The sequence below is a fragment of the Eubalaena glacialis genome, chromosome 5 (assembly GCF_028564815.1).
Source record: "Eubalaena glacialis isolate mEubGla1 chromosome 5, mEubGla1.1.hap2.+ XY, whole genome shotgun sequence".
NCBI lineage: Eukaryota > Metazoa > Chordata > Mammalia > Artiodactyla > Balaenidae > Eubalaena > Eubalaena glacialis.
The window spans coordinates 147,569,047-147,582,582 of record NC_083720.1 but is presented as its reverse complement, the minus strand read 5'-3'; the positions used below and the strand labels follow the sequence as shown (position 1 = coordinate 147,582,582).

The 13,536-nt window shown below is 35.4% G+C and overlaps 1 protein-coding gene across 2 annotated transcripts in view; it reads left to right on the top strand.

Annotated features, from left to right (window-relative positions):
- The window catches only part of NUDT9 (nudix hydrolase 9), a 33,444-nt gene extending 20,437 nt beyond the window's left edge, over positions 1-13,007 (top strand). Inside the window, exons 5-8 of one of the 2 annotated variants that reach the window (XM_061191748.1) lie at positions 4,672-4,783; positions 6,419-6,565; positions 8,142-8,226; positions 12,545-13,007. In XM_061191748.1, the coding sequence (XP_061047731.1) occupies positions 4,672-4,783; positions 6,419-6,565; positions 8,142-8,226; positions 12,545-12,723 (523 nt within the window). In that variant the 3' untranslated portion in view covers positions 12,724-13,007. Of the gene's footprint in view, positions 1-4,671; positions 4,784-6,418; positions 6,566-8,141; positions 8,227-8,961; positions 9,001-12,544 lie in introns of those variants that run through there. The other variant, XM_061191749.1, reaches the window with a different exon arrangement.
- The last annotated feature ends 529 nt before the right edge of the window (positions 13,008-13,536 follow it).

Sequence of the window (13,536 nt, the reverse complement as noted above, 5' to 3'; positions counted from 1 at the left end):
TTTTTTATTTTTAGGATTTCTTCACTGACAACCTCTCTCCTCACATGTGCTTGTCATTTTCCTTCTTTAAATAATGCAGATACCTCAATATTCTTGCTTTTTTTGTTTTGATATTTTGAGGGCTTTCCTTTCTTACAGGAGACTTTGTTTTCTCTGATCTGGGATATAATAATGATTTCATAGTTTAACTCTAAGGAAGCTTATTTTCAAGTTTCTGGGGGAGGCACCAATTCTCTCCCCATCTTATTCTCGTACTTGCCCGTCCAATTTCCTCTGACAAAAGGTATCTTTACCCCACACCCAACCGCAGTTTTATTTTCCATCTATTCATTCATCCATCTACCCACCTACCTGCCTGCCTATCTACCTACATACTGACCTACTTCTATCCATCTAGAATTCCTTCAGAAACTTTATGGTTTAAGTGAGATGAGAAGAGTTAATATATTCTTATTAATGAATGTAGTTAAAATAATATAAGTAAATATTAATGGTAGTATCAGTTTCTTTTGATTTTGGTGAGGCTGTCTAAAAACAGGAAGGTGTGAAATATTTGAAGCAAGAATGCTAGCAAAGAGACAAGAGGCAGAAAAGGGAAGCCAGAGTCTTGAAAGTTAAGTTAGTCTCTAATTAGCTTATCTTTATCTGTGGTGAACCAAATAGCAACTGAGAGTAAACATGGTGATTGTGTCAAGTGGTTTTGAAATGGTAGACTTTTTGAACTTTATTGTTATACAGATGAGAAAACTGAAGGCTTAGAGATGGTCCAAGGCTATAAAAGAGCCCACAAGTGGCAGAAACTAGCTTTCAACAGTAATCTTAAGTTGATTTCTTTGCTGTCTCAGTAATACATATATTATTAACTGATGAGTCCCTCCAAATAGATGAGTGGCAGTAGAAATGGAAGGAAGAGAAGAATGAAGGATGTTGAAGAAAGAATCAACAAGATTAAATGAATTGTTAACAATATTGCTTTACTCCAGGTACTCTGCTAGGTGCTATTATTAGTTTTTACATTTGTTTCTCACAGGAACTCCTCAAGGTAGGTATTAACATATCTATTTTATAGTTCTGAAAGTGGAGACTTACTGAGGTTAAGTGACTTGCCTAAATCTTGTAGATCTGAAATTTGAAACAGGGGTATTTGGCTCCAAATATTGTGCTTTCTCTTTTACACCAGTATTTCACTAATGAGTAATCATAAGAATCACACAGGCACTTTTAAAGCAAAGATTCTATCCCCTTTTCTTCCAAGTACTTCATGATGCAAAATAGCATTGAATCGTGCAGAATTTCACAAACTTTCTTGTTCAGAATCCCCAGGGAAAGTGTTAAATTTTTAGATTCCCAGATACCTCTCCTAGAGATTTCCCACATTTAATGGGAAGTTATCAGAAGTTCCTGTATACCTTTTAAAGTCTAAATGAGAGGGGAAGTGTTAATATATTATTGTGAATAAACTCGGGTCAAAAGTTAATGGCGGTATGATTTTCTTTCCTGTTTTGGTTAGAAACAGGAAGGTGTGGACCATCAGAAGTAGGGAGGGAATATCAATCCTACATAGGAATATCATTAGCATTTAATAAATGTTAATGAGGCTCACTAGTTAAAATGATATATTATTTCTGTTGTATCAAGAAATTTTGTTTTGAATTTAGTGACAATGTATTTGGTACTAACAAAAACATAACAAGAAACTACTCTGTTTAAAATCCTTAAGTGAGTCCATTGAGGATAAAATCTGAGAATGTAAACGTGATATGCAAGCTTTTCATCATCTGTGTGGTCCTGCCTTTTTGCCCAGCAGCATCTCTCTCTATTCAGCTTCTCTTCCCGGTGCTCTAGCCATGACTGGCCAGCTGGCTGGCTGGCTGAGCAGCAGAGGCTCTGTGTTAGTCTTTGTTTTCCCAGCTCCTTGCACGTGAGGTGTAGTAGGTGCTAGTAAACGTTTGTGAGTGGACAGAACCATCATTTGCCAACTTATCCCTCCTCCTACCTAATTAGTGTAAATTCTGTTTGTTTAATTTAAGTAAAATAGTATAGTGATTAAGAGTGCAGATTCTGGAACCAGACTGCCTGGGTTCAAATCTTGGTTTACACAACTTTTTTCCTCTGCAACCTCAGGCAAGTTATCTACTTCTCTGTGCCTCATTTTCCACATCTGTAAAATAAAAACAATAATACAGCTACTTTATAGGCTGGTTTTGAGGCTTAAGTGGATAAATACATTAAAGCACAACAGTATCAGGTCCATAATAAGTGCTATATAAATGACTTTTAAAAAGTAAAGGCTAAAAAAAAAAAAGTAAACGTAAAATAAAATCTGTCTTTTCTCCATTTTCACTGTCTCTGCCTTCAGTCCTGTCCTCATTGTCTTGTACCTGGACCATGGTAACAGTCTTCTAGCTGGTTTTCTTGCCTCCAGCCTTGCTTCCCTCAAAACCAACTTCCAAACTTTTGTCAAAGTGAGTGAGTTTTCTAAAATACAAATTGCTAATGGCTTTTTCCCTGCTTAAAAAATATTCTCTGGCTCTCTAAGCAGATGAATTTGATGAATTCTTTGCATACTTCTCCAGCCTCACCATCTATCTTTCCCTCACTGATGCTTATGTTGCCACATATACTTTCAGTTTCTTGAATACATTATTTTACTTTATAATTTTGTTTCCTCTCTCTGGCATCCTTAAAAACAGATGTTGTCTTCTTATACCAATTATTCTTTCATTTCTGTTTACTGTACTCATCAAGCTGTCACTCTTGTAGTTTATTCACATACATGTCTAGCTCCACTGCTAGACTATGAACTCTTTTGTGGGGGAATTATGGGTGAGATATGGTATTCAGCCACAATATAAAGAAATTTGGGCACTCATATCTAAACTACTATATTTAAAAAAATTTTTTTAACATCTTTATTGGAGTATAATTGCTTTACAATGTTGTGTTAGTTTCTGCTGTATAACAAAGTGAATCAGCTATATATGTACATATATCCCCATATCCCCTCCCTCTTGCATCTCCCTCCCACCCTCCCTCTCCCCCCGCTCTAGGTGGTCACAAAGCACTGAGCTGATCTCCCTGTGCTATGCAGCTGCTTCCCACCAGCTATCTATTTTACATTTGGTAGTGTATATACGTCAATGTCACTCTCTCACTTCGTCCCAGCTTACCCTTCCCCCTCCCCGTGTCCTCAAGTCCATTCTCTACGTCTTTATATCTGTCCTGCCCCTAGGTTCATCAGAACCATTTTTTTGTTCTTTTTTAGATTCCATATATATGTGTTAGCATACGGTATTTGTTTTTCTCTGTCTGACTTACTTCACTCTGTATGACAGACTCGAGGTCCATCCACCTCACTACAAATAACTCAATTTCGTTTCTTTTTATGGCTGAGTAATATTCCATTGTATATATGTGCCACATCTTCTTTATCCATTCATCTGTCGATGGACACTTAGGTTGCTTCCACGTCCTGGCTATTGTAAATAGAGCTGCAATGAACATTTTGGTACATAACTCTTTTTGAATTATGGTTTTCTCAGGGTATATGCCCAGTAGTGGGATTGCTGGGTGATATGGTAGTTCTATTTTTAGTTTATTAAGGAACCTCCATACTGTTCTCCATAGTGGCTGTATCAATTTACATTCCCACCAACAGTGCAAGAGGGTTCCCTTTTCTCCACACCCTCTCCAGCATTTATTGTTTGTAGATTTTTTGATGATGGCCATTCTGACCAGTGTGAGGTGTACTTTTGATTTGCATTTCTCTAATGATTAGTGATGTTGAACATCCTTTCATGTGTTTGTTGGCAATCTGTATATCTTCTTTGGAGAAATGTCTATTTAGGTCTTCTAAACTAGTATATTTTATTGAGTCTCATGCGGAGTGATGATTAGATCATAGGCTTTCTTTTTTGGTTTAGTACTGGAAGTTCAAAATCTTTATCTTTGCCTAAGGGACTATTAAAACTATTCTTAAAATTCGGCAGGAGGAGGTAGATGTGGTGGGTGTAGGGAAAGAGAAGGGGAGATTTATCAACATCTTTGTGAAGGAGGCTGTGGTTAGAAAAAGCACATTCTGAAATTAACGTTCCTCGATGCTTTAAAAAAATGCAATTCAATTTGAAATATAAAATTAAATTAAAGGATAGTGTGAGACTTCTTTTATCAAAAGCGGGGATAAAGATTGAGAAGCACTTTTTTTGAGACCAGCTGAACCTGTATCATATAATCTGCTTTTCTGAAAACGTAGGGCGAACTGTTAAAAGCAAATATTACAGATCTTTTTCACTACTTAAAATTCTTAAAAAGGATCCTTGGATTAAAAAAAAAATCTTTTATGACCCTTCTTTTCAATTCTGTTCTGCTTTTAATTTTTTTTGATAAATTTTACTTTAAGTAGTAAAAATTGTTTATATCTTGAATTTTTATTATGGAGACTATAATATCCTTTATGGAAAGTAGACATTTGTCTTGGTTTGTAACAGTGCTAAATAAAGAATATTTTTAATACAAAACAATATTTCTTTACAAAACTAGCTGATTTGAGGTAAATTTATATATACTCTGTTATAAAGAAAAATATATATATCTTTATAGCTTTGTCTTAAGCTTGAAATAGAACCTTGGTCTTTGTTCTAAATCAGTTATGACCTTACATTACTGTTATAGGTGGAAAAGGGACAGAAGTGGAAATAAAATTACCCATCCCATTTCTGGGAAAAACATCTTACAGTTCGTTGCAATAAAAAGGAAAGACTGTGGAGAATGGGCAATCCCAGGGGTAAGCATTAAAATTAAGTCAAATCAGTGTTGTAAGTTCTCTTTAGTTGCTTTGTTTACTACAAGGTTATTGTGTATGGATCTTTTCTACCTCATTTATTCTCCATTCCTCCCCAGTAATTCTTTTGCAGTAAAGTATCATTGTCAATGACAAATGTAGGATAATACAACAAAGCTGTTAGAATCTGAGTCTAATTCTAAAACCCTTGGGAAAGAACATGGACTTTGGAGTTAGACTTGGGCTTGTGTTTTGACCTTTCCACTTTGAGCTGAGTGATATGGAGTTCAGACCTTTGTTTTAAAAATAATCATATATATTTCGCAGGATGATTAGAGATAATAGCATATAAAGCACCTGGCATAGTAGATACTCACTAATGTTGGGTTTCGTCTCAGAACTCAACACCTACTCCAAGCCCAAGGTAAGATTTTTAGTATTTTTAAAAAGATAACACTATTACTGTTCCTTGTAGTTTTTTGAGTTTTCATAATATCATCAGGAAGAGTATACTTCTATTGGGTTCATGTCAGTAGTATATTGCAAGGGGCTTTTAAAAATGTGTATGTGTTCAGTAGTGGGTTTTATATTTTATGCCATATTGTGAAATGGAGATAGTTTGATGAGAGGATGGCTCTTCATATACACATTCTCCTATCTGCAGGAATGGCTTTTTTTCTTCATAGGGTAAAATGGAATGAAAATGAAGGTTGTAGCTGACGGTGACAAAAGCTTAGGCTAATTATAAGAGCCAAATAGTCAAACTTCACTCAGTGCTGAATGCAAAATACAATGATATCATCACAGGATCTTATATTTGTATTGTCATTTGAAATTCTGATCAGTCAGGGAACTGTTGTCGTTAATATAATTTTGAGAGTCGTTGATCTACTCAGTATATTTTGAGCATCTGCCTTTTGTCAGCTAATATTTTAGCCATTGAGGATACAGCAGAGCAACATAAACAAACATCCTCGTCTTCTTGGTGCTCACGCTCCAGTGAGGGAGACAGATAATATAACATCAGCAAGTTACTGTCATGTTAGAAGGTGATAAATATCAATATGAAGAAAAAACTAAAGCAAGGAAGGAGATTAGGAAGTGTTCGAGAGTTTGCAATTTTCGATAGGGTGGTTAGAGAAGGTCTCCTGAGAAGGTGACATTTGAGTAAAGATCTGAAGGAGGTGAACGAGTGAACCATGTGGATATCTGGGGGAAGCATCTTGGGCAGAAGTCATAGCAGGTACAAAGGCCTTAAGGTTGGGATATATCTGGCACATCCTAGGAACATTGAGGAGGTCAGTTTGGCTGGAATGGAACGACCAATGGGGAAAGTATCAATTTGCTGTATTCTTTCTTGCCTCCAACCCTTCCTTCCATAGCTTGACTTTGGAAGATACCAGGAAAGGAGTCTGACTGGCTCAGTTGACCGTAGGCTAACTTTGGACTAATTACTATGGTTGAGTATATGGGATACGCTGCTAAGCTGCTTCTACTAGAAACAAATGATTTAGAGAAGAACATATCACAGAAGATTATGGGCAGATAGAGCAATATATGTCCACTGCATCACTCAGTAAATATCTATTGATTGAATTAAAGCTTATTACTTTTTTTAAACAAAAATGTGACTCTTAGGGAATGGTGGATCCAGGAGAGAAGATTAGTGCCACACTGAGAAGAGAATTTGGTGAGGAAGCTCTCAACTCCTTACAGAAATCTGGTGCTGAAAAGAGAGAATTAGAGGAAAAGTTGCACAAGCTCTTCAGCCAGGAACATCTAGTGGTAAGAAATGAAGATTTCCAGGAAGGATTTAGTCCTGGGGATTAATGAAAATTACTTAAAGTTCACCTGGAAATCTGGTAGATCATTTTCTCAATAAAGTGAAATACTTGTATATTTGAAATACACGTTCATAAAAACAAATTAAATTGTAGTAGCTTTTCACTGTAAATAGATTTCTACTTAAATTTTTATAGTCCAACTTTAGGCCAGTTACATCATTTATTATAATACATTTTTTCCTCTTAATTTTTCTTTAGGTTTGAGCTAATGTGACAGTGAGTTCACCCATCTAACGGAAAATCTTTTCTTTTTTAAAAAATTTGCATGAATTCAGCTTTTTTGAAAGGACATTTACATTTTAAATTATGTTATTCAGAGTTTTTCTTGTTCATAACCATTAAGTCTCATGGCTGTTTTGTCTACATACCCTTTGTGATTTAAAAAAATCACTTTATAAGGTATATGTGCACTAATAATAAGGAAAAGGGCAGATTTTCTTTTCTTTTTTATTGGCTTTTCTTTGAATTGCTTTGTTTTCTTTATAGAATTAGGATTTCTTAATTATTTATCTATCAATATGCTGTCTGGGTTTCGGGTCACATTTGTGTTAGATGGCTAGATTCAAATCTTTTCACGTATTAATAGCTTAAATATTAGTCTTTACTAACCTTATTTATAGATTTTTAACTACAAGAATCTATCTTTGTATGTCTAAAACTGTAATCACAGAGGTTATTAAAACAGAAAAATACTTATAGAGTCTTAAAAAAATCATATGGCCCAAATATGACTATTCTCAAATTCTGAAATTAGAGTCTGAGGTGTTGAGGGTTTTATGAATTTTAAAGCTGCCTCAAAATGTTCTTGAGAATATTGTTCCCTGGGAAATTTATTTATTTATTTAAAAAAATATTTTATTCTTTTGATGCTATTGTAAATAGAATTGTTTTCTTAATTTCTTTTTTTTAAAAAAATATTTATTTATTTAATTTATTTATTTGGTTGCTCTGGGTCTTAGTTGCAGCTCACGGGCTCCTTAGTTGTGGCATGTGAACTCTTAGTTGCAGCATGCATCTGGGATCTAGTTCCCTGACCAGGGATTGAACCCAGGCCCCCTGCATTGGAAGCGTGGAGTCTTAACCACTGCGCCACCAGGGAAGTCCCTGTTTTCTTAATTTCTTAATTTCATTGTCACATCAAATGGTTTTTGGCCGAGCTGCGCGGCTTGTGGGATCTTAGTTCCCTGACCAGGGATTGAACCTGAGCTCTGGCAGTGAAAGCACTGAGTCCTAACCACTGGACCATCAAGGAATTCGCTCCCTGGGAAATGTAAAACAAGTGTATTGAATGCTACATTAAAGGTCCTGTAATATTTACATTTCTTTTTTTGTGATAAAAAGCACATAACATATAATTTGCCATCTTAACCACTTTTAAGTGTACAGTTCACTAATGTTAATTAAATGTGCATTGTTTGCAACAGGATATTTCTGATTCTAATGAAGGTAGCATGCTTTTCTCTACCCATTCCTATTCACCCTACACTTTTTTTCGGTCTGTCTCCTTTTAAAAATAGATATATAAAGGTTATGTTGATGATCCTCGAAACACTGATAATGCATGGATGGAGACAGAAGCTGTGAATTACCATGATGAAACAGGTAATTTTACTTATGTTTATTAAGCTAACTGAATTAGAGGATCCAATTTAAGTGAAGCAGACTACTGGGGCACAATTAAATCTGGACTATTTTAGCATTTTAAGTCAATCAACTACTGGTTATAGGATTATATTTGTATGAAAGCAGATTGTTTATATTAAAAGAATATGTAAAAAAAAAAAAAAAAAAAAAAAAAAAGAATATGTAGAAGAAAGCTTTAAAAGTGTTACCAGTAACTAATATCCTTTAATCCATTGGTAGCATATAAAATTAAGGTTAAATTTATAGACTAAAATTATGTGCCTTAAAGTTGTCAAGTTGTTTGTATGACTCCATTTGTGTAAAATAAAAACAAAAGCAACTGGAGATTTGGGTAGGAAGTATGGCTGTGGTAAAGGAAATGGCATTTATATGTCTTAGTGTTTGAAATAATTTTATAAGAGCATGCATTATTAAAATACAAAACAATACCAAAAAAATTCCAAGTACTGAAAAAATTTTAAACGAAGGTTTTTTTCTGGTCAATGGATTTAAAAATTTTAGGGGGTGGGTGGGAATCTGCTCTCTTAATAATTAATTATGATTTTAACATACGTTGAATGGCTGGCTTCTTTTGAAACATATTTTATTGCTGAATTGGATGACATTTTAAATATTTTGTTTTCATCTGTAGCATAATGAAATGAGGGTACCATGTCAGAGAACTGAATGTTCCACTCATGGCTCCTTTCTAAGTTGTATTGTTGCAGGAAAAATAGGGCCCGAGTGGATGGTCATATCCCAGGTCTCAGGCGAGTCCCTGGGACGGGCTGCCAAGTGAGGGTCCTTGGCTTCATGCGGGAAGGAATACAAGAGCAAGCCGAGTGAAAGCAGATTTATTCAGGGAGATACACACTCCATAGACAGAGCGTGGGCCATCTCAGAAGGCAAGCAGCCTCAAAATATGGGACATTTAGTTTTTATGGGCTGGGTGATTTCATAGCCTAATGAGTGGGGGGATTATTCCAGCTATTTTGGGGAAGGGGTGGGGATTTCCAGGAATTGGGTCACCACCCACTTCTTTCCTTTTATGGTCAGCCTCGGAACTGTTATGGCACCTGTGGGTGTGTCATTTAGCGTGCTGATGTATTGCAATGAGCGTATACTGAGGCTCAAGATCTAGTGGAAGTGGAATCATCCACCATCTTGGACCTAGTTGGTTCTAACCAGTTTATGTAGTGTCTGCAATGGTTTTGTCATTCTTTTAAAGGTTGTGCCCTACCCCCTTCCTGTCTCAGTATAACCTTGTGCAAATCACATGTTCTCTTGGACTCAGTTTTTTTCCTTACAAAATGGGCTGGAACTAGAAGATCTGTCACTTTTACATTCTTGTTGAACTTCGGAAAACTCCCAGCACCAATTTCATTACTTCCAAACAACAACTCTAACCAAAGTATTAGAATAATTCATCCTGGTATTGAGAACTTACAAGAAATATTTCAGAAGGAGAAGTATGCAAATATAATTTACAAGCAGATCTCTACAACTTAAGTACTGATAAATTTGTTAGCTATTTATTTTTGGAGTTAAAAAACAACGACTGACCCTCTAGAGGTTGATTTTATAGTGTTTGAGTTGTTCAAATCACTGTTTTCACTGTTTTATTTTCTCTCTGAACTTAAAAAAAATTTTGTGGTCTGATAATTCCAAATCTCTGCTATATCTGAGTCTGATTCTGATGTTTTGTCTCTTCAGACTGTGCTTTTTGCCTTGTAGCATGCCTTCTAGTTTTTTTGAAAGGTGAACATGATGTATCCAGTAAAAGAGACTGAGGTAAATAGATCTTTAGTGTGAGGTCTTATGTTTAGTTGACTAGGAGTTAGGCTGTACTTACTATTTGCTGTAATTGTAGGTGTCAGAGGCTAAAATTTCCTCCGGGGTTTTTGTTTTCGTCTCTTCCGTTGTCTTTGGGTTTCTCTAGAGACTACTTAAATAAGGTCTGAGCCACGCAATTCTTTCAGCTACACTCCCTGTTATTTTATGGAATCCCAGTTGCTGTGGGATTGGGAGGGGGTTTGTGGGGTTTTGGAGGAGAATCATAGGAGAACCCGACGATTAGGTCTTAGTGTTTCAGTGAGCCTGGGCCCCTGGGCTGTGACCTTCACTGCGGCTTCTCAGCTTCTTCCTTCCACCCACACACTCCTTAGGCGAGACAGGAAGGCTAGAGTTGGGTATTTCCCTTCCCCCAGGTTGGTTAGGACTGGTAAAATAGTTTTCCTTAAGGGCAGAATGCTCTGTCTTATTTCAGAATGGTTACTTTTCCCCTCTCCCTGCTGCAAGCAAGTGGGGGTTTTTCTCGTCTTTACCCTGAGAACCTGGAGGTAAAGTGGGGATTTTTCTTGTCTTTACCCTGGCATTCCTGGAGGTAAAACTCCTGAAAATGTGACCCTCCCACCCCAAGACTGTGCCTCCAGGAGATTTTCTCTCTCAAGCTAGTTCACAGATCAGTTTCCAAAAATTAGTCAGTTACCTTTTAAATGTTTCTACCACTTGCTAGCTCCAGAGGTGGGATTCTGTTCCTGGTAAGTTGTGATTCTCTGTATTTGCCTCTCTCTCCAGTTTTTAGGGTGGCATTGTGCCCTGTGACCTCAATTCTCTGATGGATCCAAAAAGAGTTGTTGATTTTCAGTTTGTTCAGATTTTTTTTGTGTGAAGATGGGAGTGATGACTTCCAAGCTCTTCACATGTCAGACTATAAGCTTTAAACTTTTTAGAATTCCGTTTTGTGTAATTTATTAGGTGACCAGAAGGGGAGGATGCTTTTTAGACATTATTAGATCTGATAAAGAGCATGTTAGAGGACACTGTTATTTAGATATTCAGATATTTTAATTTAACTTTTAGATTCAGGTTTACTTCTTAATTCTGGTTCTCCATTGAAAATTGGATGTTGTAGTTGCTGTGAGATACACAAAGAGCTATCATTTTAGCACTGGGATTTAGAAACCTATTATGCTGAAATACTCAACTGATTCTTTTCTTTTAAGAAGCAGCTTTATTATCTTATTATTTTAAAGGTAATCATTATAAAGATAAAGGATGTAGTGTTTATAATGAGTTATTTAGAAAATAGGTGACATAAAGCGGAAAAAATTTTAAAGCACCAGTTATTTCATTTCCCAAAGATACCACTGTTAGCATTTTGATTTATCTTTTTCCAGATTTTATATAGCTGTTTTCAAATAAAAACGGGCCCACGCTGTACATTCTGTTCTGTTACTTGAATTTTCACTTAAAAATATATTATGGACATATTTCCATATCGGTATTTATAGAACGGCTTCACTTTTAATGGGAGTGCATTGTGTAGCTGTCTTATCATTTATTTAATGATCTGTGCCCTCTAGATGGAAAGTTCGGTTATGTCCCTTTTTCTCTTTTTGGTTATAAATAATGTTGGCTTGAATACTTCAGTAGCCTTGTCTTTTTATTTCCTTAGGATAAATCCTTTGAAGTGGAATTGCTGGGTTGTTTATTGTATCCCCAGTGCCTAGTACAGAGTCTGGTGTGTAAGAAGCACTCTGATATTTTTTGAATGAATGCTCATCAAAGAGCATTTGCTTTTTAAAAGCTCTTGATAAACATTGCCAAATTGTCCTACAGAAATATGCCCTTTAGCTTGCCAACAGTGATTGAAAGCATTTATTTTTAATTTTTGATAATTATAAATATTTTAATAAATATATTTATATGTATTTATAAATATAACTCAATATTTTTTTGAATTTTATTTTATTTATTTTTTATACCGCAGGTTCTTATTAGTTCTCTATTTTATACATATTAGTGTATACATGTCAATCCCAATCTCCCAATTCATCCCACCACCACCTCATCCCCCCACTAAATATTTTATTTTATGGTTTCTGGTTTGGTGTCATACTTGGAAAAGTCCACTTACCTTAAGACTCTAAAGTGAGTCATCAATAATTGTTTTCTTTCATTTCTTTAACATTTAAATCTGTAATCCTTCTGGAATTTTGATGTGAGTTTTCATGTTTATTTAATGTGAACTCTCTTTTTTTTTTTTAAGGGTAATATTTTTACTTTTTAAAGAGAAAAGCTTTCTTACTGGTACTGTCACTTAAAATTTAGGAACTTAGTTAAAATTTGGGCATTTGGGAAATTTGGAATATTCTAGCTTTTAATTCACTTGGCCACTTAATATAATGATGATTTAAGATTATTATAGTAACAATACTTGAAGATACAGAATTATGCTGAAAAAAGAAATGAATAAATTACTTTTTCTTGATGATGTTTTTTCTTTGGTAACCAGGTGAGATAATGGATAACCTTACCTTAGAAGCTGGAGATGATGCTGGAAAAGTGAAATGGGTGGACATCAGTGATAAACTCAAGCTTTATGCTAGTCACTCTCAATTCATCAAACTTGTGGCAGAGAAACGAGATGCCCACTGGAGTGAGGACTCTGAAACTGACTGCCATGGGTTATAGCTCACAATCTCCATGTAAGCCAAATGGCAGCAAAGGAACATGTACTGAAAAGAAGGCAGCATCACAGAACTCATATATAAAAAGGGCAGGGTAGATCACTTGGAAAGTATTTTATTCACTTTCAAAATGATTTGCATTTAGAAGGTTTTGCATCAGAATAAAATTAGCAAATATGGTGAAACAACACAGAATTTTCTGCTTTCCAGTCAAAAGAGCTATAAATAATCATATTTTGTATGCATTTTATTTAAGCTTGGCTTAAACCAAATTTAACAACTGATGCTCTTTGAAGAATCAGAATCTAAATAAAGGTAAATTTCTGTTCAGCCATAACTTCTGCTTTCCATGTAGTTCTTGTTTGTCATTTTTTTTTTTCCCATTGATCTTCTGAGGTCTGAAGGATGTTCCTGTCACATCAAACTTCTTTCAGAAGAGCACCGATCACCATTGTTTAATCTGATTTATCTTTAAATTATTTGCTTTGCATTTTGCTTTACATGATCTTGTTGAAGCTGCTTTCAAAAGTGGAAGCCTGATGTATTCTTGCCTTTAGAGTTGTAAGTTTTATGAGGAAATTTCAGTCACTCTTAGTTGGTAAAGGTCAAGATCAGCGAACAAGAGCTCATGTTCTCATTTCCAAGAATTCTGAACTAAAAAAATGTGTGCAGGAAATTAGTAATTTAAATTGCTATATGCATTTCACTCTACTGTAACTGTATGTGCCATAAATGAATTAAAAATAGATGTTCAGAAAGGAACTGAAATCAGAGACAGAGGAGGTCTTTGGGAGTTTTGGTGTTTTTTGTTAGGAAG